The 26,144-nt window shown below is 34.6% G+C and overlaps 1 protein-coding gene across 2 annotated transcripts in view; it reads right to left on the reverse strand.

Annotated features, from left to right (window-relative positions):
- The window catches only part of KIZ (kizuna centrosomal protein), a 109,361-nt gene that overhangs the window by 59,955 nt on the left and 23,262 nt on the right, over positions 1–26,144 (reverse strand). For both annotated transcript variants that reach the window (XM_006921548.3, XM_025039928.1), the window contains exons 5-6: positions 16,539–17,139; positions 15,786–16,101 (exon numbers count right to left, since the gene is read on the reverse strand). In XM_006921548.3, coding sequence (XP_006921610.1) covers positions 15,786–16,101; positions 16,539–17,139 — 917 coding nt within the window. The remainder of the gene's footprint in view (positions 1–15,785; positions 16,102–16,538; positions 17,140–26,144) is intronic.

Genomic DNA, 26,144 nt, shown 5'->3' on the forward strand with positions numbered 1-26,144 from the left:
AGTAGGGTACAGGAGTAATCTGGGCCCTAGAACTATGGAACCTTACCAGTCTAAGTGCCCTTTCAGCAGAGAGTTCTGCAGTGAGGATAAACTAATGGGAGTGAACTTAAATTGAGCTGAAGTAAGACAATAAAGGCAAAAGAAAGAATTTTTCCACTTAAAGTGGAGGAGGGGACAAGAACCAAGAGCTCTAAGAAAGAGACCATACTTATAAACATTCTGGGAGAGCAACAGAAGAGGGAGCTCTGGAGCCATAAAACTAGGATAGCCAGCCTGGCCTACCTGCTCTTCCTGAGTAGAGAACTCATCTCATTGGAACACAGTCCCAGAAAAGATTTTAGGTCCCCTTATCAGTAAAACGCAGGTAATAACACCTCTGTTGCATAAGGTTGCTATAATAATGAGATAATGTGTATAAAGCAGCTGGAACAGCTTCTGGTACATAGTAAGTACTCAAAGATGATAGAAATTATTACCATTATTATAAACATTATCAAGTTTATATAACAACCTTAAGCCTAACCTTAACAAAATATTAAAGATTTCGGACAGGCCAAGGTGAAGTTTGGTAAAACATATTTGTCCCATTCCAGAGGACATATCCCCCAAACTTAGTGCTTTCTCCCTAGAACAGTACTTGATATATAATTATCCAATTCTACCTCTAGCTTTCCCTTTCCTGTGCTACATTGTTCCAGATGTTCACAAATCCTTGCTTCAGACATACACCCACAGCTGGTTAACTCTCAGAGTTCTAGGGTCTTACTGGTGACCTCATATACTGATGCTAAGTGCAAGCTATACTTATAGTACATAATATCCAACACTTCTCACTGAAAAGTGCTAAGTAAAATAAAATGCCCATTTTACCATGATTCTGATTCTTTGATGCTAGAAATTAAATTTACCAAATTTTCAAGAGTCAGAAGTAGGAGAGATAGAAGCCAAGTTCATTTCTAACTTAAAAAGAAAGAAAATGATTGGCCATTCCCGTTTCACCTCATATATGTCCCTGATTCTTGACTTCCAGAACTACCATTATCAGATTACCATTAAGTAATTAATTATCAAATGTCAACAGATGCCAGCCAATGTATCAAGTACTTAAGCTGGCAAAATTAATCTGATGAAAGTGGTAAATGAGAACTTAGAAGTCAAGTTCAATTAGTCAATTGTGATACTGGTCAAAAGGAGATTCAAGATCATAGTTGCAAAAGGTAATGAATGGCTCTGCTATTCTTCCTGTGATTTCACAGTATGTCTACACCAAGGAGAGAGGAAGAGAACATTCCAAACCAAACAAGTAAGTTCCTGATTTGTTTCTTATTATCATCTCTAGTTAAAGAAAGGAAATTAGGGACAGGGCTAGCCTGACATGAGAAATAAAAGTAAGGGTAATTTTCTCATTAATGTGTATAAAACGACATTTGGAAACAGCATATTCTACATGTCAGCAGATGGTCATGAGTTTGGAAGGGTTTCTAAAAACCACACATAGGAAAATAAGAAAATACTGTGTACAATCTAAAGAGACAAGTTGTTAAGAGACTTGAAAGGGCTCATCACAAGGGAGGAAAGATGAAACGGAAGTGGAGAAAAGCATCCTGGTAATAGATTTAAAAAGTAAAAAGCAAATGAAATCAGAAATGATTTGGACAAAGCTATGCATTTCATAATTAAACTGAGAGTGGCCAAATATCCGGTTTCCTAGGTCTTCAGAAAGTAAGAGGCAGCCAGATGAAAGTAATTATGAGGAAGAAAGGAGGAAGAGACACTGGGCAGGCTTCTGGATGCTGATATTTCTTGACTGGGTAGGGGTTATTGAGTGTGTTAACTCTGTGCTACTTAAGTAATATACTCAAGATTTGTTCACTTTTCTGTATGTATGCTATATTTCAATAATAAAATTTATTTTAAAAAGTACACATAAGGACTTCGGCTTCTCGTAATGGGATCTTAAGTAATGCATGCCAATCTTTGCACCAAAAACAAAAACTATGTACATAAAAACTATCTCTTTGATAACCTAGAGAGATAAGGTAGTGAAGAACTACAGGACTAAAATCTAGAAAAATGAAATTCTGAGAGGTGAGCCTTACATTTGGGGCAACTTTTCTTTGAAGGGCATGTGCTAATTCCAGAAAGGGCAGTTAAGAGTCTGAGAAACTGAGTGAAGCTTTCGACAACCTCACAGAGTTGGATAATAAAAACTGAAGTCCATGTCCACCAAGGAAGGAAAGCTCTAATAAATCACCCACACTTTGAACTGGAAACTCAAAGGGCTACTTCCTATAGATAAAGGCGAAACAGAAAGAGTCTGGCCCTCAAAGAGACCAAAGCCTGGTTTCAAACCATGTCAGTCCTCGGACCTGGATGAAAGTGATCCAGAATTGCTTCTGTCCCTAGACACTTGCCAGAAGCAAATGTAAATCCTTTTTTTAGAAAGAGAACTTCCTAGGCCTCAAATCATTCTGAAAATGCTCTTATAGAATATACATTCAGAAATTACCAGAGATTTGAGAAAAACAAGACAGAATGATTGAAAATGAAGATAAACAAAAAAAAAAAAATTGAAACAGACCCACAGGGAACAGATGGAGACACAGTGTCTAAGGTACTTATATTATTCAGAAAGAACGTAAAAATACTAATTAACAATAGATTTTGAAAAGTCAGAAGCTTATAGTTTAAACAAAAATTAGTAAATACACAGATAATTAGAACTATATAATTAACAAGCTCAAGCTAATGGAAACATATAGAACCCTGCCCCAACAAAGAGTAAATAATACATTCCTTTCAAGCATACATGGGCATTTATATAAATTGGCCATTACCATGGATAATCAACAAAGACGAAGAACAGATGTTGTTCAGAGCACATTCTCTGTCAAAAATGTGATAAAATCAGAAATCCATAATGAATAGCTAGTGTTTCTTTACCCCAATGTTTAGAAAGTTAAAAAAAATTTCTAAATAATGTTTGTCAAAGGAATAAATATAATTATAAACATTTGTATAATTAAATTAAAATATTTAAAACTGAATGACAGTGATAACGTCACCCGTCAAAACCAGTGGGGTGCAAGTCAGGCATTACTTAGAGGGAAACCTAGTCTTAAAGCATGTGGTCGAAAATGAGAAAGACTGAAAATTAGACATTCGATCAAGTTGGAAAAAGAACCACATGGTAAAATCAAGAAAAGTAAAAAGGTAATAATAAAGATAATAACAGAGACAAATGAGATTTTTAAAAAGCAATAAATGGGATTGAATTTGATTATTTGAAGAAATTAATAAAAAATCTCATGCAAGAGTGATTGATAAAACAGAGTGGATATAAAATTGTGGATGAAAAAAGGGAATATAATTATTGACACAGTAGAAATTCTATAATACAAAACATGCCTACAAACATGAAAACTTAGAAAATGGATCTCTTTCTAGTACACTTTATACATTTTCAAAATTGACTCAAGATGAATGAAAACCTGACTATACATATGAGCATTTAAGGACTAAGTAATCAAACAAAAATTGAGGGAATTTTCATTAGCAGATCTGTCTTGCAAGAAATGTTAAAAGAAATTCTCCATGTTGTAACCTTTTGTTCCCAGTCATCTACCTCCTCTGATCAAGGCCAGCAGCTTATGGTTGGCAAAGGCTGGGAACCAGGTTCCAGTTGGTCAATGGAGATATCTTTTAAGATCTTTTAACATTTCCTGTACAGACACTGAGTGGCAAATGACTGTAATTACTGCCTACTTTGCTGATGATCAGTTCTCAAGACCAATGTCCTTTTGGAAGCCTGGTTCTGGACTTTTGAAAATTTAAACCAAAATAAGGTAAAGATAAGGAAAAATCTCAGATTTTTTTTCAGATCAAAATAGATAAACTAATAGGAGAGGCACAGGGAAGAATGGGGAATGAAATGCCAGGTAAAACATGAGGAAATACATGGATGGCCCCACCTGCTAGCATGGAGTTGTTTTTCCAAAACCTTAATGTACAATCTTTCTTTAGGAACAAAAGCCAAATCTGTGGAGTAGTAACAAAAAATTCAGGGGGCCACCTTTTGAGGGGCAGAGGTCATGTCCAGGAAAAACAAGTGACGATGGTGAAGAAAAAAAGCAACTGAGAAGACATCTGAAGGCGTCATCACATCTTAAGGAACAATGAATTTATAAATATGCTTGTAGCTCATCTTAAAGTGAATTTAGGGTAAATTATAAAAGAACACAGTTGTAACCTATTATTCCAGGCAATATGATTTTCAGCAGCAAATCTTTCTCAGATGCAAGAGCTTCCTTCCTATATTTAACTTTGAAGAGGGACTAAATTAAAACCATTGGAGGAGATTCAATTTATTTGATCAGATTTTTATGACCTTGATAAACCAAGGCTTTCATTTGACATACGTTAAAAGGAAGCACTACATTTTGCTTTCAGTCATCCTCCAGGGGGAGAAAGAACAAAGTAACTTTGCAAGTACTTTGTTCAAGCTTGAAGAAAGGCACATAGCACTTGATAAGCTTGCTTATTCGAGGTTGGAAGGCACAAAAATCAATATGGACAGAGCAAAAGGTAAAATTGCCACTGCTTGGTTTTCTTTTCCTTTTCTAATTAAAAAATCTAATTTGCTTTCCTTACTCAACCTTATGAAATATTATCCTTGATGATACTCTAGTTATTTAGGCAGTACAAAGTCATAGGGACAGAGCCCAGGGTACCAGTTAAGAATGCAGACTCTGGACTCAGATCGCTGAATTCAAAATACTAAGCAACTTTGTTACTGAACATAATCTCTCTGTGTCTCAGTTTCCTCCTCTATAAAATGGTGATGATAATAGGAATAAACAAGTTATTATAAATAAAGCTCTCACAACAGTATCTGACCTGGAGTTGGTGCTATCAAAGGGTATACATCACCATTATGATTGTGATTTATGTGGTAGAGCACAGAAATTAAGAGCATGAATTCTGGTATCTGACAATTAGTTTGGATGCTAGCTGTGACTCCAAGCCAGCTTTGTGACCTGGAAAGGTTATTTAATCTTTCTAAACCCCTCTTGAAATAATCCACTTGGCATCTACAGCATAACTTCTCAGTTCTCCTCATTCTTCACTGTGGCCTCTTCTCAGACTCCTTTTCTGGCTCCTTCTGATCTTTCTGACCTTGAAAGTGGAGACAGGCCTTGGGCTGCTTTCCTATTTATGCTCACTCCCTAATGTTCTTCTCAGGGCCCATAACTTTAAGATGCACTTATGATTCAGTAAAGTTACAGGATACAAAATCAAAATACAAAAATTAGTTGCATTTCTATACAACAAACAATCCAAAAAGGAAATTAACAAAACAATTCCATTTACAATAGCATTAAAAAGAATAAAATACTTAGAAATAAACAACCAAGGAGGCAAAAAGACTTGTATACTGCAAACTACAAAACACTGTTGAAAGAAATTAAAGACACAAATAAATGGAAAGACATCTTGTGTCCATGGACTGGAAGACTTAATATTGTTAACATGTCCACACTACCCAAAGTGATCTACAGATTCAGTTCAATCCCTATCAAAATCCCAGTGGCACTTTTTACAAAAACAGAAAAAACAACCCTAAATTTGTATGGAATCACAAAGGACTCTGAATAGCCAAAATAATATTGAGAAAAAAAAGAAAAGAAAAAAGCTGGAGGACTCACACTTCCTGGTTTCAAAACATATTATAAAACTGCAGTAATCAAAACAGCATGGTACTGGCATAAACACACACACACACGCAGAGAGAGAGAATAAATCCATGCATATACAGTCAATGTTTTTCAACAACCATGTCAATAATACACAATGGGAAAAAGATAGTCTCTTCAACAAATGGTATTAGAAAACCAGATAGCCACATAAAAGGGAATGAAATTGGACCGTCCACAAATATTAAGTCAAAGAGCATCAATACACATACATGTAAGAGAGAAACGAAAATCCTTAGAAGAAAACATAGGAATAAATTTTCCTGACCGAGTAAAGTCTTCTTAGATATGATACCAAAAGCATAAGCCACAAAAGGAAAAAATCGGTAAATTGGAATTTATCAAAATTAAAAACCTTTGTACTTCAAAGAACACCATCAAGAAAGTGAAAAGACAGCCTAAGGAATGGGAGAAAATGTTTGCAAATTATATATCTGATAATAAACTAATACCAAAAAATATATAGAGAACTCATACAACTCAACAGCAAAAAAAAAAAAATAATAATAATAAATTAAAAAATGTGCAGAGGATCTGAATAGACATTTTTTCACAGAAGACATACAGATGGCCAACAAGTACATGAAAAGGTGCTCAAAATCATGAATCATCAGGGAAATGCAAATCAAAACCACAATGAGGTATCATCTCACACCAGTTAGAATTGCTATTATAATAAAGACAAGAAATAAGTATCGGTAAGAATGTGGAGAAAAGCGAACCCTTGTGCACTGTTGGTAGGAACGTAAATTGGTGCAGCCATTATGGAAAATAGTATGAAGGTTCCTCAAAAAATTAAAAATAGAACTACCATATGTTCCAGCAATTCCACTTCTGGATATTTATCTGAAAGAAAAGAAAATGCTAACTTGAAAAGATATGTGCATCCCCATGTTCACTGCAGCATTCTTTACAAAAGCCAAGACACGGAAGTAGCATAGTGTCCAATGAGGGATGAATGAAGAAGTTGTTGTGTGTGTGTGTGTGTGTGTGTGTATAATGGAATATTATTCAGCCATAAGAAGGGAATCCTGCCATTTTTGATGTGGATGAACTTTAAGGTGAAATAAGTCAGACAGAGAAAGTCAAGTACCATATAATCTCACTTATATATGGAATCTAAACAAAACTTAATTAATAAATACAGCGAACAGACTGGTGGCTGCCAGAGGTGGAGTGAAGGCAGTCAAAAGGTACAAATTTGCAGTTACAAAATAAATAAGTCCTGGGGATATAATGTAGAGCATGGTGAAAATAGCGAATAATATTGTATTGTATATTTAAAAGTTGCCAAGAGAGAACTTTAAAATTCTCATAAGAAAAAAAATTTGTACCTATGTGTGGTGATGGATGTTAACTAGCCTTATTGTGGTAATCATTTCACAGTATATACAAATATCTAATTATTATGTTGTACACCTGAAACTAATATAAGATTATGTGTTAATTATATCTCAATAAAAAAATTACTTTCTAATAAAAAATAACCAACCAAAAAAAATGTTAACTATTTATCCACATAATGAAACAATTGGACATCCACATGCAAATAAGTAAATTTAAACACAGATCTTACACCTTTCACAAAAATGGATCACAGACCTAAACTGTAAAATACAAAACTATAAAACTCTTAGAAGATAACATAGGAGAAAACCTAGATGACCTTGGGTATGGCAATGACTTTTTAGATACAACAACAAAGGATTGATCAATGGAAGAAATAACTGGTAAGCTGGACTTCATTTAAATTAAACATTTATACTCTGCTAAAGATAGGGTCAAGAGAATGAGAAGACAAGCTACAGTCTGGGAGAAAAAAATTTCAAAGGACACATCTGATAAAGGACTGTTATCCAAAATATTCAAGAGCTCTTAAAACTCAACAATAAGAAAATTATCAATTTTAAAAATGAAAAATGGGCCAAATTAAATCCAAAGCAAGCAGAAGAAAAAAATAATAAAATTTAGAGCAGAAATCAATGTAACTGAAAACAGAAAAACAAGAGAGAAAATCAAGCAAACAAAAAGCTAGTTTTTTGGTGGGGGGGAAGGGGGAAGGATAATCCCCTAACCAGGCGTATTAGTCTGCTCAAGCTGCCATGACAAAATATCAGAAACTGGATGACTTAAAAAACAGAAATTTATTTTTCACAATTCTGGAGGCAGGGAAGTCCAAGATCAAAGTGCTGGCTGATTTGATTCTTGGTGAGACCTTCTCACTGTGTTCTTGCACAGCAAAGAACTAGAGCTTTGGTATCTCTTCTTCTTCTTATGAGAGCACCAGCCCTACAGAATTAGGGCCTTATCTTTACGACCTTTTTTAACCTTTATCACCTCCTCACAGGCCCTATCAACAATCACATTTGGTGCTGGTGCTTCAACATATGAATTTTGGGGGACACGAACATTCAGTCCATAACACCAGACTAACCAAGAAAAAAGAAAAGAGAGAAGATCCAAATACCAGAAATGAATGAGAGACTATAAGTATTGATCCTATGGACATTAAAAGGATAATAAAGGAATAGTACAATCAACTCTATGCTCACAAATTTGTTAGATGAAATGAACCAATTTCTTAAAGAACACAATCAAATCTCACACAAAAAGGAATAGATAATATGAATAGAACCATATATGTTAAAGAAACTAAATCAATAATTAATAATATTCAAAAACAGAAAGCACCAGGCCCAGATGGGTTTACTAGTGAATTATACTAAATATTTAAAGAAGAAATTATACCTATTCTATACAATCTCTTTCAGAGGATAGAAGCAGAGGAAATACGTCCTAACTCATTCTATAAGGCTAGCATTCATTACCTTTATACCCAAACCAGATAAAGCCACTATAAGAAAGGAAAAGTACAGAACAGTATCTCTCATGAACATAGATGTAAAATCCTTAACAAAATACTAGCAAACTGAATCCAACTATGTATAAAAAATTATATACCACACCAAGTGTATTTTATCCCAGGTACAGAAGATTGATTTGACGTTTGAAAATCAACGACTGCAATTCATCATATCTACAAGCTAAAGAAGAAAAATCAGATGGTTATGTTATTAGGTGCAGAAAAAGCATATGACAAAAGTTAACACTCATTCATGATAAATACTCTCCGCAAACCAGGAATAGAGTGAAACTTCCTCAATTTGATAAAGAACATCTAGAAAAAAAAGATAGCTAGCATTATATTTAATGGGGAAGGACTAGATGCTTTCTCCATAAGATCAGGAACAAGGCAAGGATATCTGCTTTCACCATTCCTTTTCAACAATGTACTAGAAGAGAATGTGACAAGAAAAGTAAAGGCATACAGACTGAGAAGAAAGAAATAAAACTGTCTTTATTTACAGATGACATGCTTGTCTATGCTGAAAATCCCAAAGAATCAACAAAAAAACTCCTGAAGCTAGTAAGTGATTATAGCAATGTTGCAAGATAAAAGGTTAATATATAAAAGTTGACTACTTTCCTATATAGCAGTGATGAACAACTGGAATTTGAATTAAAAAGCACAATATCATCTATATTAACACCAAAAAAACCCCACAAAGTACTTAAAAATAGGTCTAACAACATATGTACAAGAACTACATGAAGAAAATTACAAAACTGATGAAAGAAATTAAAGACGATCTAAATAAATGGAGATATATTCCATGCTCATGCATAAGAAGATTCCACATTGTTAAGAAGTTAGTTCTTCCCAACTTAATCTATGGATTCAATACAATTTCAATCAAAATCCCAGCAAGTTATTTATTTATCTATCTATTTATTTATTTATTTATTTATTTAGATATTGACAAACTGATTCTAATGTTTATATGGAAGGCAAAAGACCCAGAGGAACAAACATAATGCTGAAGAACAAAGTCAGAGGATGGATACTATGTGATTTTAAGGTTTACTATAAAGCTAATATGATCAAGACAGTGTGATATTGATGAAGAAACAGATAAATAAATAAATGGAAAAGAACAGAGAGCCCAGAAATTGACTCACAAAAATATAGTCAACTCTTCTTTTATGAAGGAGCAAAGACAGTTCAATAGAAAGAGGACAGTTTTTTCAATAGATGATACTGGAAAAAATAGACATCCATATAAAAAAATTAATGTAGACACTGACCATTTATGCCTTTCACCCAAAATTAACCCAAAATTAACCCCAAATGGATCATAGATCTAAATGTAATATGTCAAACTATAACATTTCAAGAAGATAACAAAGATCTACATGACCTTGGATTTGGTGATATGTTTGTAGATATAATGCCAAAAGCACAATGAAAGAAAATGATAATTTGGATTTTATTAAAATAAAAAACTTCTGGGGCCCTTAAGATGGTGGCAGGTACACTGAGTGGCTCAGCCTGGCAACAGTGGTTAGATGGCACTCACTGCTAGGACTAGCCACCCCAGGAGTGGCTAAAAAATAAAACAAAACAAAAACAAAAATAAAACCTTCCGCTCTGCAAAAGACACTGTTAATAGAATAGAAAGACAAGCAAGAGAACTGGAGAAAATATTTGCAAAACGCATTATTCTCTATAAAAGACTTGTATCCAGAGTATATAAAGAGCTCTTAAAACTCAATAATAAGAAAATGAACAACCTGATTAAAACACAGACAAGAGATTTAAACAAACACCTCACCAAAGAACATTTACAAGCGGTAAATGAATACATGAAAAGATGCTCAACATCATATGTCATTAAAGAATTGCAAACTAAAACAATGAGATATCATTATATACCTATTAGAATGGCTAAAATAGAAAAACACTGACAATACCAAATACTGACAAGGACGTGCAGCAATAAGAACACCCACGGGAATAAAAAATAGTACAGCCACTTTAGAAGACAGTTTGGCAGTTTCACACAAAGCTAAATTTTGTCTTACCATATGACAGCAATTGCAATCCTTGGTATTTACACAAATGAGTTGAAAAATTATGTCCACACAAAAACCTGCACGTGGATGTCTATAGAAGCTTTATTCATAATTGCCAAACATGGAAGCCACAAAGATGTCCTTTGGCAGGTGAATGGATAAACTGCAGTACATCCAGACAATGGAATACTATTTGGCACTAAAAAGAAATGAGCTATCAAGCCATGAAAAGACAGGAAGGAATCTAAAATGCATATTGCTTAGTGAAAGAAGCCAATCTAAAAAGGCCACATACTACATAATTCCAAGAATATGACATTCTGAAAAAGATAAAACTGTATAAACAATAAAAAAAAAAATCAGTGGTTACCTCAGGTTAGGGTTAGGAGAGAAAAGAGATGAGTAGATGCAGCACAGGGGATTTTTAGGCAGAGAAACTTCTGTATGATGTTATAAAGGCAGATATGTGACATTATTCATTTGCAAACAAATAAAGCAAAACAAACAAACAAAACGTCACAATACACTGCTTCATTCACCACGGAAATAATGTTTGCATAAGAAACTTCTTATTGGTTAATGCAGATGTGCCCATTTTTCTAGGTCCCTGCCAGTCTACCATCCTTGCTTAGCATGCATGTGGCCATGTGTGAAAACATACCTGATCAAATGATGAGGGTATAGGGCAAGAAAAAGCACAGGTTACCTTGGCTTCTAGGCTACTCAGTGGAACTTGAACACATCTGATTCAGCCTACTTTGGGTCACTATGGGGAGTGGCTTCTACCCAGGTAACCCTTGCAAAGATACAATCCTCGGTTCCAATTCTTCAATTGGTTTGTATTAGTTTTCTATCACTGCAGAACACATTACCACAAATTTAGCACTTAACACAAATTTATCTCACAGTTCCCAAGGGTCAGGGGTCTGGGTCTGGGTTAATGGGGTCCTTTGCTCAGAGTGTCACTAGGCTGAAATCAGTGTATAGGCCGGGACTGCAACCTCATCTAAGGCTCAGGGTCCTCTTCCAAGTTCACTGGGTATTGGCAGAATTTAATTCCTATGGCTACAGAACTGAGGTCCTCAGCTCCTAGGGGCTGCACACCATTTCTTGCTATGTGGCCTTCTCTACAAAATGGCAGTTTGCCTCTTCAAGGTGAATCAGAGAGTATCTCAGCTACTTTGAATCTCTCTGCTATCAGTAAGGGCCCAGTCCCTTTCAAAGGCTGATCTGTTTAGGTTGGGCCCACTCCAGATAATTCCTTTTTGATTAGCTCAAAGTCAATTGATTTGGGACTTTCATTATATCTGCAAAATCCTTCATCTCTGTCATATAACATAGCCTAATTATGGGAGAGAAATCCATCAAACTCACAGTCCTACCGACACTCAAAGTGAGAGGATTATACAGATGTACCCCAGGGGGCAGGAATTTCAGGGGCCATCTCGGAATTCTGCCTACTACCTGGATAATTAATCCTGATGAAATTAACAATGTCAGATTAATTCTCTTAAATCAGGTTACTCGCCATATTATCCTCTTAAAATAACCTTCGACAATGCTGCAAAACATAGAGAATAAACTCTAAATTCATCAACTAGATATTCAAGGCCTTTCTCAACCTTCTCCAAGCAACATTTTTAAACCCTTACTCCAACTAGTCTTCCATTAGCCCTCAGTCACACTCTCTGCTGTCCTCCTATGCCCTTCATGTCCTCTATATTTGCATTTCTTCTTGCACTCTTCCTCTAGACCAAATTTGCTTTTTCTCTTTTTTATTCAAAGCCTGTCTAGCCCTCAAGATGCTGCATCCACACCTGTACAAAACCTTTCCTGACCCTTTGGACTCACTTGGAGCTTATCTTTATTTAAATTTGTCCTAAAGTACTGTGTGGCAAATTACAAATATGACCATAAACTCCTCATCCCTGTGTATACCCTTTTGCAATGAGACTTTGCAACTCATCTCATCATGAGAGGCTGTATTTCACCATCTCTTGACTCTGGGCTGGGCCCTGTAACTTTTTTCAGCCAATGGTACATTAGTAAACATGGCGCAAGCAGACATCTAAAAAGTATCTGTGCACTGGAGCTTGCCCTCTTACTGTCTTGGGAATCCTGCTACAACTACCAGGTGACCGAGCCTGGACTACTTTCCCCAATGATGAGGGACAAATGGTCAAGTTATATTTGTGGTTCCACCTGACATTGGGCCAACCACCTGTCACATGAAAAATAATCAATGGCTAGTGTTTTAAATCATGGGACTTTAAACCAACACTAGTAGCAAACTATTTAATCTTTACAAATAAAAAGATTCAAGGTTCTCCTTTTAGACATTTTTTTAACTCAGCTCATTCTAGTATGGTTTCTTGTGAGGAGTTAATTATAACTTGCAATGAAGGATTAGGTCATGTGCATGTGTTATAGCCTGGTTTTCAGTATCTGGAAGTACACGTAGGAATGGGTCATGAAGCTTTTCAAAAATGTTTGGCTTTTAAAGGTGGAAACAACCTAGTGTCCATTGACAGATGAATGGATAAACAAAATGTGGTATAGCCATACTCTAGAATGCGATCAAAAGGAATGAAGTTCTGATATCCATGCTACAACATGAATGAACCTCAAAAACATTATGCTAACTGAAATAAGCCAGACACAAAAGGACATTAATTGTATAACTGCCACTAGAACAGACAAATTCATAGAGACAGAAAGGTTAGAGGTTACCAGGGACTGAAGGGAGGGCAGAGGAGAGGGTTATTGCTTAATGGTTGTGGAGTTTATATTTGGGGTGATAAAAACTTTTGGAAATAGTGGAGAAGATTGTACAACACTATGAATGTAATTAATGTCACTAAATTGTACACTAAAACATGGCAAATTCTGTGTTATATAAATTTTAACACAATTTTTAAAAATTAATAATGCAATATACCAAAACTCACTGAATTGTACACTTTAAATGGGTAGATTGTACAGTATCTGAATTATATCTCAATAAAGCTATTAAATTTCTTAAATAAAACACACAATAAACAAAACAAACAAAGCAAAAATAACCCTTGGCTTCACTTTTCTCATCAGATAGAAACTATCCAGCCTATTGTACTTCTCACCTTCACTGCTAGGAAACTTAAGTTTTATGTTCAAGCACAGCAACTCAGATGGCACACAGATGTGCTAAAAGAAAATAGCTATCATTATCATTCTCATCAAATCAGCGGTTCCAGTTTCCTGTTCATATCCTTCTCTGTATATTCCTTTGTCTCACCTCTTCATCTTTGTTAACTAGAATTCATTCAAGTAACTTTTTCTAGGCCCCAACAAACCCCAAAGTAAACTGATAAAATGGACCTTTGAGGTCATAGTGTTACTCAGTAAATATGACCCTATAGCTTCAGATTAATAAATAACCCTCAGAGCAAAGGAGAAGAGCTCATGCTAAAGAGGAAATAAAAGGACATTTCAAAAGCGGCAATGAGGTCAGCAGATTAACCAGCAGCATTTAAAACTACCTTCAAGCTATTCTTGTGGCGTACTTTTACCTCAGAAAATCAATAGGCTCGAATTTGATAACACATACACAGAAAACAACCATTGCTGACTGACCTTTCACTCTGGGAGCATTCTATTAAGAAAAATGTTTAAAAATTCCCCAAATGCCCATATTTAGTAAAACTATATCCCCAAATTCCAAGGAACTTGGCTTTAAGGTCATAGGAAAAAGTCATTCATACAGGAGAGTGGAAGATAGAACATTCTTAATTTCACACACATACTCAATTTTTTCATCTCGGAAAAAGACTGAGTCCTGGGTAAGCACACTAGTCCTCTAGTTAGACAACCAAAATACTAACATCCAATGAATTGATATTAAAAAAATCCTGCAAATACAAAACCCAAAATAGATATATTCTACTGATGATGTAGTATGTAATATCTATACCTCCTTGATGACAGATAAGGTATTATTACTAGAAAAATCCATTTGACTTGCCTCTGCAATAAACCAAATTTCCCAAAAACAGGAACCATGTTGGTTCCTCCATCCATGGCACAAGTACTTGTACTTGGACGTACTCTTAATAAATATTCCTTAAACATCAGTTTGGAGTCAATCAGACTATAACTTAAACTTTTCACCAAAAGTAGATAATGAATGGTATGAAGCAAAATATAAAAAGGTACAATGGTGCTTTAAAAGAGAACATATACCCTCATATACAAGAATGCCCACTTGGCTTTTCACTATCGCTGGGACTGCTGGAAAAAAAGAGTGACGGTATCACGGTATAACAAAGTTCTTGGGGTGGTGTGCGGAGGCTATATGGGAAGTCTGCCCTAATGTGTCACTTTGCTCCTGGCCTTGATTTCCTCATATTTAAAAGGTCAGATCTACCTTAGGTTGTTTACTTAGGTTTCTTCTACTTCTAAAAGAGATTTGATACCAGTAAGTGCTATTTTTTATTGCAGAATTGCTTTTCAACATTTTCTATGTTTTCAATACAATTTTATCCAGTATCTCCAATCAATAGTAAAAAATCATATGAGTTTTTGAGTTGAATATTATAAGTGCTCAAAATATGTAACACTGAGATTATTCCTATTTAACATTAAATATTCCAATGTCCTAATACTTACAGTCAAAAAGGAAACCTGGCTTAGGTATATTCATAGAAGAACTTACAACTCATATTTAATTGTATGGCAAAAATGACACTATGGCAAGGAATATAAGGATTAAGCAAATTAATGAGATAAAAAGTTCTTAGTCTCTGAAGCTGAATTCCTAGTAAGTCTAACTGTTTGTCACCTTCTGTGTTACCAGAACTTCAAAATTATTTATTTTCTAAAAGGATAAAGGGTAGGGGATAGGGGTGCATAACTTATGAATTAACCAGGAATTGTTTGAATATAATTGTAAACTGCCAATCAATATGATTTTAATGATATTCATATTTTTAAGATATTTCATAAAAAAAGAAAGACAATGAGACTTAAGGAACTTACACATTCATGGCTGAGTGTTCAATAATACATTCCCAGTAGAATGGTCTCTAAAAATGTCTATAATTAAAAACAGAACAGTAAAAAAAAAAAAATGGAATGGCTTACACTCTTGTTGGTGAGTTATTGGAGGATTCCTTTTTTGAATCAGGAGAGCTTAGAGTTTGCGAAATACAATTATGTTTTTCAGTGGATAGGGCATCTCTTTCTTGCTCAGAGTGGATTAATTTTAAGGCCTCTATTCCATCTTCTCCCTCCATCTTGTCACCCAGATTTGGCTGTGGTTCTGGACTCTTTAAGATCAGATCATCTTCACTTACAGAAACTGTGAGGTCACTGCTGCTGCTTAAACTTTCCTCTTCCTGCTCTTTCTGCATTTTTCTGAAGGGCTTCTGTGACTTTGAGTCCCCGTGAGAAAGATGATCTGTAAGAGGGGGTATGAATAGATTACTGATCACTAACTTCAGGGAGAAGCAAGATAAGATGTTACACCTCACAGAGGGAATTACTCATCAGTTAAAAACATGTAGTAACAACTTACAACTCATTATAGTACTTAAAAACTCATTAAAAGTATTTTTAAAATTTCACGGTGGGTTTAAAAATCAGAGAATTCACTTGCAAAAATATTTCCATGTACATATTTAAGAATTCATTAGAATGGAATTTGTTGGCAAAGACACTACATTGTTTTTTGGCAGAGATATGAAAATTAGAGAGTATATTTTGTTCTCACATAAGACTACTATCGACCAGTAAAACTAAGTAACAACAACAACAAAAAAATCAGCAAACAATCTCAGCCTCTCACCCCACCTGAGAAACCTTCCCAAGCAGAATGCTTCTTTTGAGAACACTTACTTTCAGATGCACAGTATTCTGAGACTGATATCGGAGAGACGGGCGGTCTGGCTCTTTCTTCCTTGACTTCAATATGTTCCTGTGTCAGTATTTCTCCCTCTGATCCCTCTGATCTGCTGGAACTGTCACACTTTAAATCAGTGGTTCTGTCCTCTGGACTTAATCTTTCTCGCAACAGGGAATGGAGTTCAGGAGACTTTTTGCCTTCAGATAAATTACTCTTGCCATGATGTCTGTTGCTTCCTATCTCCAAGCAATGAGTTTGTTCCTCCTCAGACAATGTGCCAGCTGTGACTGGCGTTTTCTCACCAGTCAGAAGAGATGTCTTTCCATCTATTTTGTCAGACTTATTTAAGCACTGTGTGTCACTACTAGTTTGTACTACATAGCTGTCTGTCACATTACTGCTTTGGGCTGTCTGTTGGTGTGAATGTGGGTCAGGAATTGAAAAGTTCTTTATGGGTTGGGGAGATTTCTGCTCCGTACTGAAATCTCCAATGCTTGAGAAAGATGACATTTGGCGGCCCATAAAGATTGTTGCTGGTTGATACACTCCTCTTGACACGGCTGTCCCTGAGTTAATTCCTGCCTGCACTGCAACCTGCAGCACCAAAAGGGATGTGAGTTAAACATATTGCATATGAACAATTAAGTTGTTCAAGTTACTTTCAGAAATGAAATGAGGTAAAGGAAGCATAACCAATGAAATCAACAACTAGCACTTTTTATAAATCTCATAGCTTCCTACAAAATGAACGAGCAAAAAAATGAGTATAGTCCACACTACTTAATTTTAATAACAATATTGGTTCACAAAGCAAATATTGTCAGGAACTATGGAATCTATATTTTTCAAAAAGAGATGCAAAAAGAGAAAGAGATGCATACATTGCATAACAATGTGAATGTACTTAATGTCACTGAATTGTACACTTAAACATAGTTAAAATGGTAAACTTTATGTTAATATATTTAACCATATAAACCATTATACATTTTTTAAAAAGCCATGAGTTCTAACTACTTTCCACAGAGAAGCTCAGATGTGACAGAACTAGGGAGGTACTTGACCAAGAAAAGAAAAGGCACAGTGAGGGTATATGAAGGACTCCTGGAGGTTTCAAAACTCATTTTCTAGTATTATGTATACTATAAGAAAACTTCCAATTAATCACCTTCAGAATTGCATTAAAATATACTGCATATGTGTAAAATAATAATTTCCAGTCAAACTGCAAATAACGACAATGGTTTTTCCTGAACATCTTCAAATACTTTTAAAGATATTTAAAACAATTTAAATTTACTGGCACATCTATGGGGACAATAACATTATCTCCTCATTAAAAGGAGAGAGAGGAAGTAGCAGAGGGGAGAAGAGCGAGAACAAGCAATTGGTTCAGCGCCTTGATCAAGGACACACAGTGAGAAGCAGAACTGAAAGTAACAATCATGAAGCCCTGAAGATAAGTGCTTTTCTTCCAAAGGGACCAAAGCATCTCCATATACATAATATCATTTAGTTCACAGAGCTCTACAGAGTTGATGGGGAAATATATTTGTACCCTTCCTCTGCAGATGTAAAAACCAAGGCCCCAATTTTAAGAGAGAAAATGTCATATACATAGTTGAAACAAAATCCTGGTCTTGCTTCGCTTTAAATATACTGCCTCTTCTATTCCCCCCAATAAAAGACGTAACTTTAAAGTTAAAAGCAAATGAACAGAGATATGTCAGAGAAATGGCGGAATAAGGACCCCTCAAAAGTCTCTGCTCCATAAAAGAAATAATGACACTGGAAAACATCTTTAGAATAACTTTTCAGAATCTGGAAAGTAACTGAAGGCTTACAGCTATCTGGGGAGCATTTATTCAAAAAAAAAAAAACAACAACTGAATCTTAGTAAGAACAGTGTGCTTTATGATATTTTAACTTGCCTTATTCCCATTCTGTATCTTCAAGTCTGTAGTAACCTTGAAAACCAATAGCTTATAATCACAGCTTGTAAAACAGCAGCCTAACAGACACTGAAAGGAGAAGGGGTAGAACTCCTTCAAAGACCCATTCCCAGAGAATTGTCATCTGAATGCCTGGTGTTTCCCTGGAATAAAGCACTCACCAGACTGTATCTGTTTGACCTGACTTGGAGCTGACACACCGCAACTGCTTTTTCCCTTGGGGGCATTTACTGAAAATATAATCAGAAAGGATTTTGAAGAAATAATGGTGAAAACTTCTCAAATTTGACAACAAAGCATTACTTTACACATCCAAGAAGCTCAATAAAGTTCAAGTATAATAGACTCAAAGAGACTTTTACCTAGACACATCATAGTCAAACTACTGAAAGCCAAAAAAAGAGAGTCTTGAAGCAAAAAGAGAAGTTACTCCTTACGTACAAAGTATCCTCAAAAAGATTAACAGATTTCTCATTAGAAACCATGGGAGCCAGTAGGCAGTAGGATAACATGAAAGTGCTGAAAGAAAAAGACTGTCAATCAAGAATTCTACATCCACCAAAACTTTCCATCAAAAATAAAGGAGAAATTAAGGCATTCTTCATAAAGCAAAAACAGAGAATTTGTCATTATCAAACCTGTCCTACAAGAAATACTACAGGAATTCCTTAAGGCTGAAATGTGAGGACACTACACAGTAGCTCAAGTCCATATTAAGAAATAAATAGCACTAGTAAGGGTAACTACATTTGTAAATATAAAAGACAGCATAAATACATTTTTGTTTATAACTTTTTAAAAAGACAATTGCATTGAGCAATAATTATAAATCTATGTTAATATAAGCACATAAGATATAAAAACATAGTTTGTATTATAATAATGTCCAAAGAAACAGGAAAGGAATAAAGCCTATATGAGAGTAAAGTTTTTGCATGCTCCTGAAATTAAGTTGATATTAACACAAACTAGATTATTATAAACTAAAACGTTAATTATAACACTGGGGCACCTACAGTAAAAGAAATGAAAATTAAAACTATACAATAGAAAATATATATTTAATGTAAAAGAAGGCAGAATGGAGGATTAAATAAACAAAAGACATAATATATAGAAAACAAAGAGCAAAATGGCAAATGCAAATCCTACCTTTGCTGTAATTACATTAAGTGGATTAAATACTACAATTAAAGTTAGAGACTGGCAGAATGAATTTAAAAATTTGACCTAACTACATGCTGTCTAACAAGACTTTTAGATTCGAAGACACAAATATGTTGAAAGCACAGGGAAAAGAAAAGACATAAGAACAGATCCTTATGGGAAAAAATATATACTATGCAAACAGTAAACAAAAGAAAGCTGGCGTGGCTATGCTAATATCAGACAAACAGACTTTAAGACACAAAATTGTTACTAGAGACACAAGACATTTTATAATGATAAAAGGGTCAAAGTGTGAAAAATATATAACAATTAGAAATATATATGTATATCTAACAACAAAGTCCTAAAATACATGAAGCAAAAGCTGAAAGAATTGAAAGGAAAAACAGACAATTCAGCAATAATAGTTTGAGACTTCAATATTCCACATCCAATAATAGATAAACCAACTAGACAGGAAATAGAGGACTTGAGCAATTATAAACCAACTAGATTTAAGAGACATACAGAAGACTCTACCCACTAACAGCAGAATATATAGACTACATATACTTCTCAGGTGCACAAAGAACACTCTGCAGGATAAAGCAAAATGTTAGGCCATAAATCAAGTCTCAATAAATTAAAAGAGACTGAAAGTTATGTTCTCTGATGACAATGGAATGAAACTAGAAATCAATAAAAGAAGGAAATATGGCAAATTCACAAATATATGAAAATTAAACAACAAACTCCTAAATAACTAATAGGTCAAAAAAGAAACCACTGGAGAAATTAAAAAAATAGTTTGAGGTGAATGAAAAGGAAAATACAACATACTAAAACCTATGAGTAGGAGCATTTAGAGGGAATGTCATCGCTATAAAAGCCCACATTAAAAAAAAAACAAAGAAATTTGAAAAAGAAGAGGAAATTAAATTCAAAGAAAGCAGCAGGAAGGAGGTACAATCCTGGGGATTGGTTCCAGGACCCACTGACGAAAGCAAAATCTGCAGATGCTCAGTGGTGTAGAACAATACATACAGTTGGCTTCTCACATCCGCAGACTCCCAACCATGGACTGAAAATACTGTTTTCAATCCACAGTTAGTTGAATCCTTGGATGTGAAACCTATGGATATAAGGCTTACTATAATAAAAATTAGAGCAGAAATAAATGAATAAGATAACAGAAAAGCAACACAATCAACAAAATCAAAAGTTAATTCTTTGAAAAGATCAACAAATTGACATATCTTTAGCTAGACTGACCAAGAAAAAAGAGAAAAGACTTATTAAATTACTAAAATTAGAAATGAAAGTGGTACTTTGTTAACAACTTTACATAGATTAAAAGATTATAAAGGAATACTATAAATAATTGAATACCAACAAATTAGATAACCTGGTAAATTGGACAAATTCTTACACAAACACACACTACCAAAAATGACTCAAGAAGAAACAGAAAATAAGAATAGACCTATAACATGTTAATAATTGAATTAATAGTTAAAAAATAGCTTCCCACAAAGAAAAGTCCAAGACTGGAAGGCTTCAATGGTAAATTCTACTAGATGTTTAAACAATTAACACCAATCCTTCAGAAACTCTTCTAAAAATAGGTGAAGAAGAAATATTTCTCATCTCATTCTGTAAGGCCAGTCCCTGACTCCGAAACCAGACACAGGTATCACAAAAAAAGGGAACTAAAGAATATTATTTATGAATATAGATGTAAAAAAAAATTTTATATTCTTGTGTGGGCACAAACCAATGTAAAAATTCTAAACAAAATAATAGCAAACCAAATTCAGCAACATAGAAAAGAGATTATGTACCAGGACCAAGCAGAATTTATGCCAGCAATGTAAAGTTGGTTCAACATATGAAAATTAAGTAATGTAATATGCCATAAAGATCTCCAAATGATTATTTCCATAGACACAGAAAAAGTATTAGACAAAACCCAATGAATTCATGATAAAAAAAAAAACCCTCAACAATCTAGAAACGGAAGGGAACTCCCTCAACCTGATAAAGTACATCTATGAAAACCCCATAGCTAACATCATAGTCAACAGTAAAGACTGAAAGCTTTCTCCCTAAGATCAAGATTAACACAAGAATTCTTACTCTTACTACTTGTATTTAACACTGCACTGTAGATTCTAGCTAAGATAGTAAGGCAAGAAAAAGAAATGAAAGGTATCTAGATTGCAAAGGAAGAAGTAAAACTTTCTATTTGCAGATGACATGACTTTGTATAAAGAAAAACCTAAGGATTCCACAAGAGACAATTAGAACTAATACACAAGTTTAGCAAGGTTACAAAATGTAAGATCAGTATACAAATACAAAAAATGTTTTTCTATACATTAGCAAGAACAATCTGAAAGTGAAATTAGAAAAACAATTCTGTTTATAATAGCATCAAAAAGAATAAAATACATAAGAATAAATTTATAACACTTGTACACTGAAAACTACAAAATATTGATAAAAGAAATTAAAGACCTAAGTAAATAGAAAGATGTTCTGTGTTCAAAGAACATAAGACTTCATATTGTTACGATGACAATACTCCTAAATCAATCTATATATTTAATGCAATCTCTATCAAAATCCCAGCTGGCATTTTTGTAGAAATCGGCAAGCTGATAATAAAATTCTTATGGAAACACAAGGAACCCAGAATAGCCAAAACAATATCCCAAAAGAAGAGCAAAACTGGAGGACTCGCATTTTCCAATTTCAAAACTTACTACAAAATTAGAGTAATTCTAGATTATACTGGCATAAGGCTAGACATATAGATCAATGGAATAAAACCGAGAGTCCAGAAAAGTCATTTGATTTTTTTGAAAACATTATTTTTGGATAAGTTTTAGGTTTAAGGCTACAAGGGGCTGGAATTGGTTATTTCCCTTCCTCCACATTAGAAATCTTGCCATTTGGGATATGGACAAACCTGAAAGGCATTATGCTAAATAAAATAAGTCTGATACAGAAAGACAAACACCATATGATCTCTCTTATATGTGGAATCTACAAAACAAAAACAAAAATAAAAACCCAAGGTCATAGATACAAAGAATAGGTTAATGGTTGCCAGAGGTGAGGGGTGGGGGATGGTAGATATGGGTAATCTTTTTTTTTTCCAGTTTAAAGAAATCAAAAAAAATATTAGGAGTTGAGGAAAGTGATAGCAAAGCAAATGAATATGACTGAAAATACTTATTAGTGAACAGATTTTAACTTTTAGAATCAGGAGTTTATCTTTGCTGAGGGAAAGGGGAGGGAACATACTTAAGGAGATATCAGCAAGTTTAGAATTAATGTAACAAACAATGTCTTAGTTTTTTACTAACTACTACTAACTACAGTTTATAAAGCAGGTGGATCTTGACCATTATTGTACTTTGGAAAAATATGTTTAGGTTATACCTCACGTTTTGTAAAATACTGAGGAAATTTTTATTTTTTCTTAATATATTATTTTTTATTCACAGACAAGGAAACTGAGAAGTATCAAGGTGAATGCAGAATGAAAATGGAGCTGTCAGATCAAATTTCTATCTTTTCACACAGTACAATTATTGCTATTAGTTTATATGTAAGCAAGTCCTTAAGTCACACTGAGATTTCAAAAAATCCCTTAATAAAAATTTACATACAACAATCCTGAAGAAATTATTTTACTTTATCATACAACAATTCAGTGCTATAAACTGAATTGACTGAATTGTGCCCCCCCCCCCCCCGCAATTCTTATGTTGAAGCCCTAACTCCCAATGTTACTATATCTAGAGACTGGGCCCTTAAGTAGGTAATTAAGGTTAAATGAGATGATAATGGTAGAGCCTTAATCCAATAATACCGGTGTCCTTAGGAGAGAAAGAGACACCAGCAATTCATTTCTCTTCATGCACAGAGAAGAGGTCACATGAGGACTCAGAGGGAGGGTGGCCAACTGCAACCCAAGGAGAGAAGTCTCATCAGAAACCAACCCTAATCTTGGACTGTCTAGCCTCCTGAACTGTGAGAAAATAAATTTCTGTTAAGCCACCCAGCCTGTGGTATTTTGTTATGGCAGCCCAAGCTGACTAACACACCACGTCAGTATGATTTTTAACTCTTCTTTCATTTTTCCACTGTGAGAGATTATAGATGTAACCACATTTTCACAACTGAGGCCACAAAGAGATGCTTCTGGCCATTAAATCCAATAGTTGCTGAAACTATCTAAATTTTATAATGGATCAAGCTTCAAAGGTTATGCCCTATAAGTTATTTTGAAGTGTATATCACTATAAAGTCAGAAGGGTCTATCACTATAAAGTCGATCTAATATGAGTTGTTACCACCAAGTGGTTTTATCTCCAATTTAACTCCATAGGTAGCCTCTCTATATACAAAGTAGGCCTCCTGACTACCCTAGAAAGGTGGTTAAAAGCCGCCGGTACCAAACTATAGCTACCCTAGTGGAGAACAAAGATAGCGATGACAGCGATGGTGGTGAGAGCAGCAACATGATCAGTGAACAGTTGTCAAGCAGTTACTAGGTGTCAAGCAGATTTATATTCATTAAGTTTTTTAATCTTCAAAACAACCATTATTATTACCCCCACCCTCACAAGACTTAGCAAGGTTGAATAATTTGCTCCCAGTTACGGTATTCAAAATCAGATATGAGGATTCCAGTGCCCCACCCTTATGCTACAATACTCAAAAGTGAATGAGTTAAATTCAGATTGTTTACTGAACCCCAGCTTTTTTGGAAAAACAAATAAACATAAAAATCTCTAATAATAGATCTGAAGTCTATCTCTAATTTCTTACTAAATTCAACCAGTATAAACTCAGATGTACTAAAATAGACTCTAAATGGAACTTGTGCCTGATAAATAAAATTAAGTCCATGTAGTGTAAATGGAAAGAGTAAGAGAAAAGCAGATAGAAGCTTCAAAAGAAATTCGGCATTCTTAAATTGTATAGGAGGTGATTTTCAAAAAATAAACACACATTCCAGCACCAACCTTTTCCCCAACACCCGTAGGCCTAAGCCACTGCCTTGATCAAAACAATATAAAGTTAAGTCATGGTTTTCAAAAAAAGATCAGAAGCTTGACAAGTGTCACAGAATATGAAGACAAGAGCCCTTTCTTTTATAATACAACTTAATATGCCCTGTATGTGCTTCGTAATTCCCATATAGGATGACTCAGGATTAACTGTATCTCTTATTAGAGTACTCTGTTCACAAAAGAAATTTGCATAACTACATCAGAGAGACAGAACACCAACTCCATTTTCTAATTCTGAGAGATTTTAGTATTGATAGAAACAACTCATACTCTACCAGAATTAAAGGAGCGATCTCATCTATAGGCAGGTTCTTTCTTAAAATGCATAAACCACCTGCCCATTCCTTCCTCACACATTTAGTTGTTTTTTACTGTATTAACATTATTAAATTAACTAGACCTATTTCTAGAGGATGGATTACCAAAAGTGGGATTGCTGAGACCAGCATATGTGTATATTTAACTGTGATAGTTATTGACAGACCCCTTTCCACATTTTTTTCAGACTCCATGAAAAAGGCTGTCTTTTTCTAATAATACAGTATTTCATAGAATATAAGTATACAAAGTTTAGAAACTCTTCTGAAGAACAAGGATTCAATATTTATTCTCCTGTGGAGGCTTCTGTAATCCCTTGTACTATTAAAAGGTGGAAAAAACAGTGTTTCCCACAAAATTTATCTTCCTATTGCTAAATCAACTTATTTTTCCTTTTCTCCTTTCCATTCACTTTCTCTTCCTTATAACTATACTATACAATGTGCACCTATATATATGAATGCAATTCCCTCACTTGTAAGAGCTTTTGGCACATAACACATTTGTTCCATAATTCTACCACAGAGAAGAGCAAAGGAATGATAGTTGTGTAGCCAAATGTCTCCATAAATGGTTGTTTTAAAAATACTGTTATTTTCATTCTTGATTATGAGACACTAAATCCTTTAAAGAAAGACACCATCCCACCATTTTCCTAAGTGAAATCTTTCTTCCAGTAGCTGAGAAGTGAGCTGATATATTTTTTAATGAAGGCACTGGACCAGTGTACTGGGATCTGAGCACTAGCTCTGCCGCTAACCAATTGTATGCCTTGGGGACAAATTACTTTACTTCTTTGGACCTCTAATTCCTAATATGTAAAATGGGTAGAAAAAGTCTTTACTTTGCACGGTTGTTCCAATGAGCATGTGTGTGTGTTTATGTGTATATTTATATATGCAGATATCCAAAGCCCTTACAATATAACACGAAACACAGTAAGACCAATGTAAGTATTAGCTGTAACTCTGAGCCACATTCCCCACTACCCATTTGGAAGGCACCCCTAAAAGGAAGTAGGAGGTGGAGAGTTCAACCTTCATCTGAAATGGGATGCACACCAGACTCAGAGAACAGCTCACTCCTCTTTCCC

This window comes from Pteropus alecto, unplaced genomic scaffold, assembly GCF_000325575.1.
Source record: "Pteropus alecto unplaced genomic scaffold, ASM32557v1 scaffold45, whole genome shotgun sequence".
Classification (NCBI taxonomy): Eukaryota; Metazoa; Chordata; class Mammalia; order Chiroptera; family Pteropodidae; genus Pteropus; species Pteropus alecto.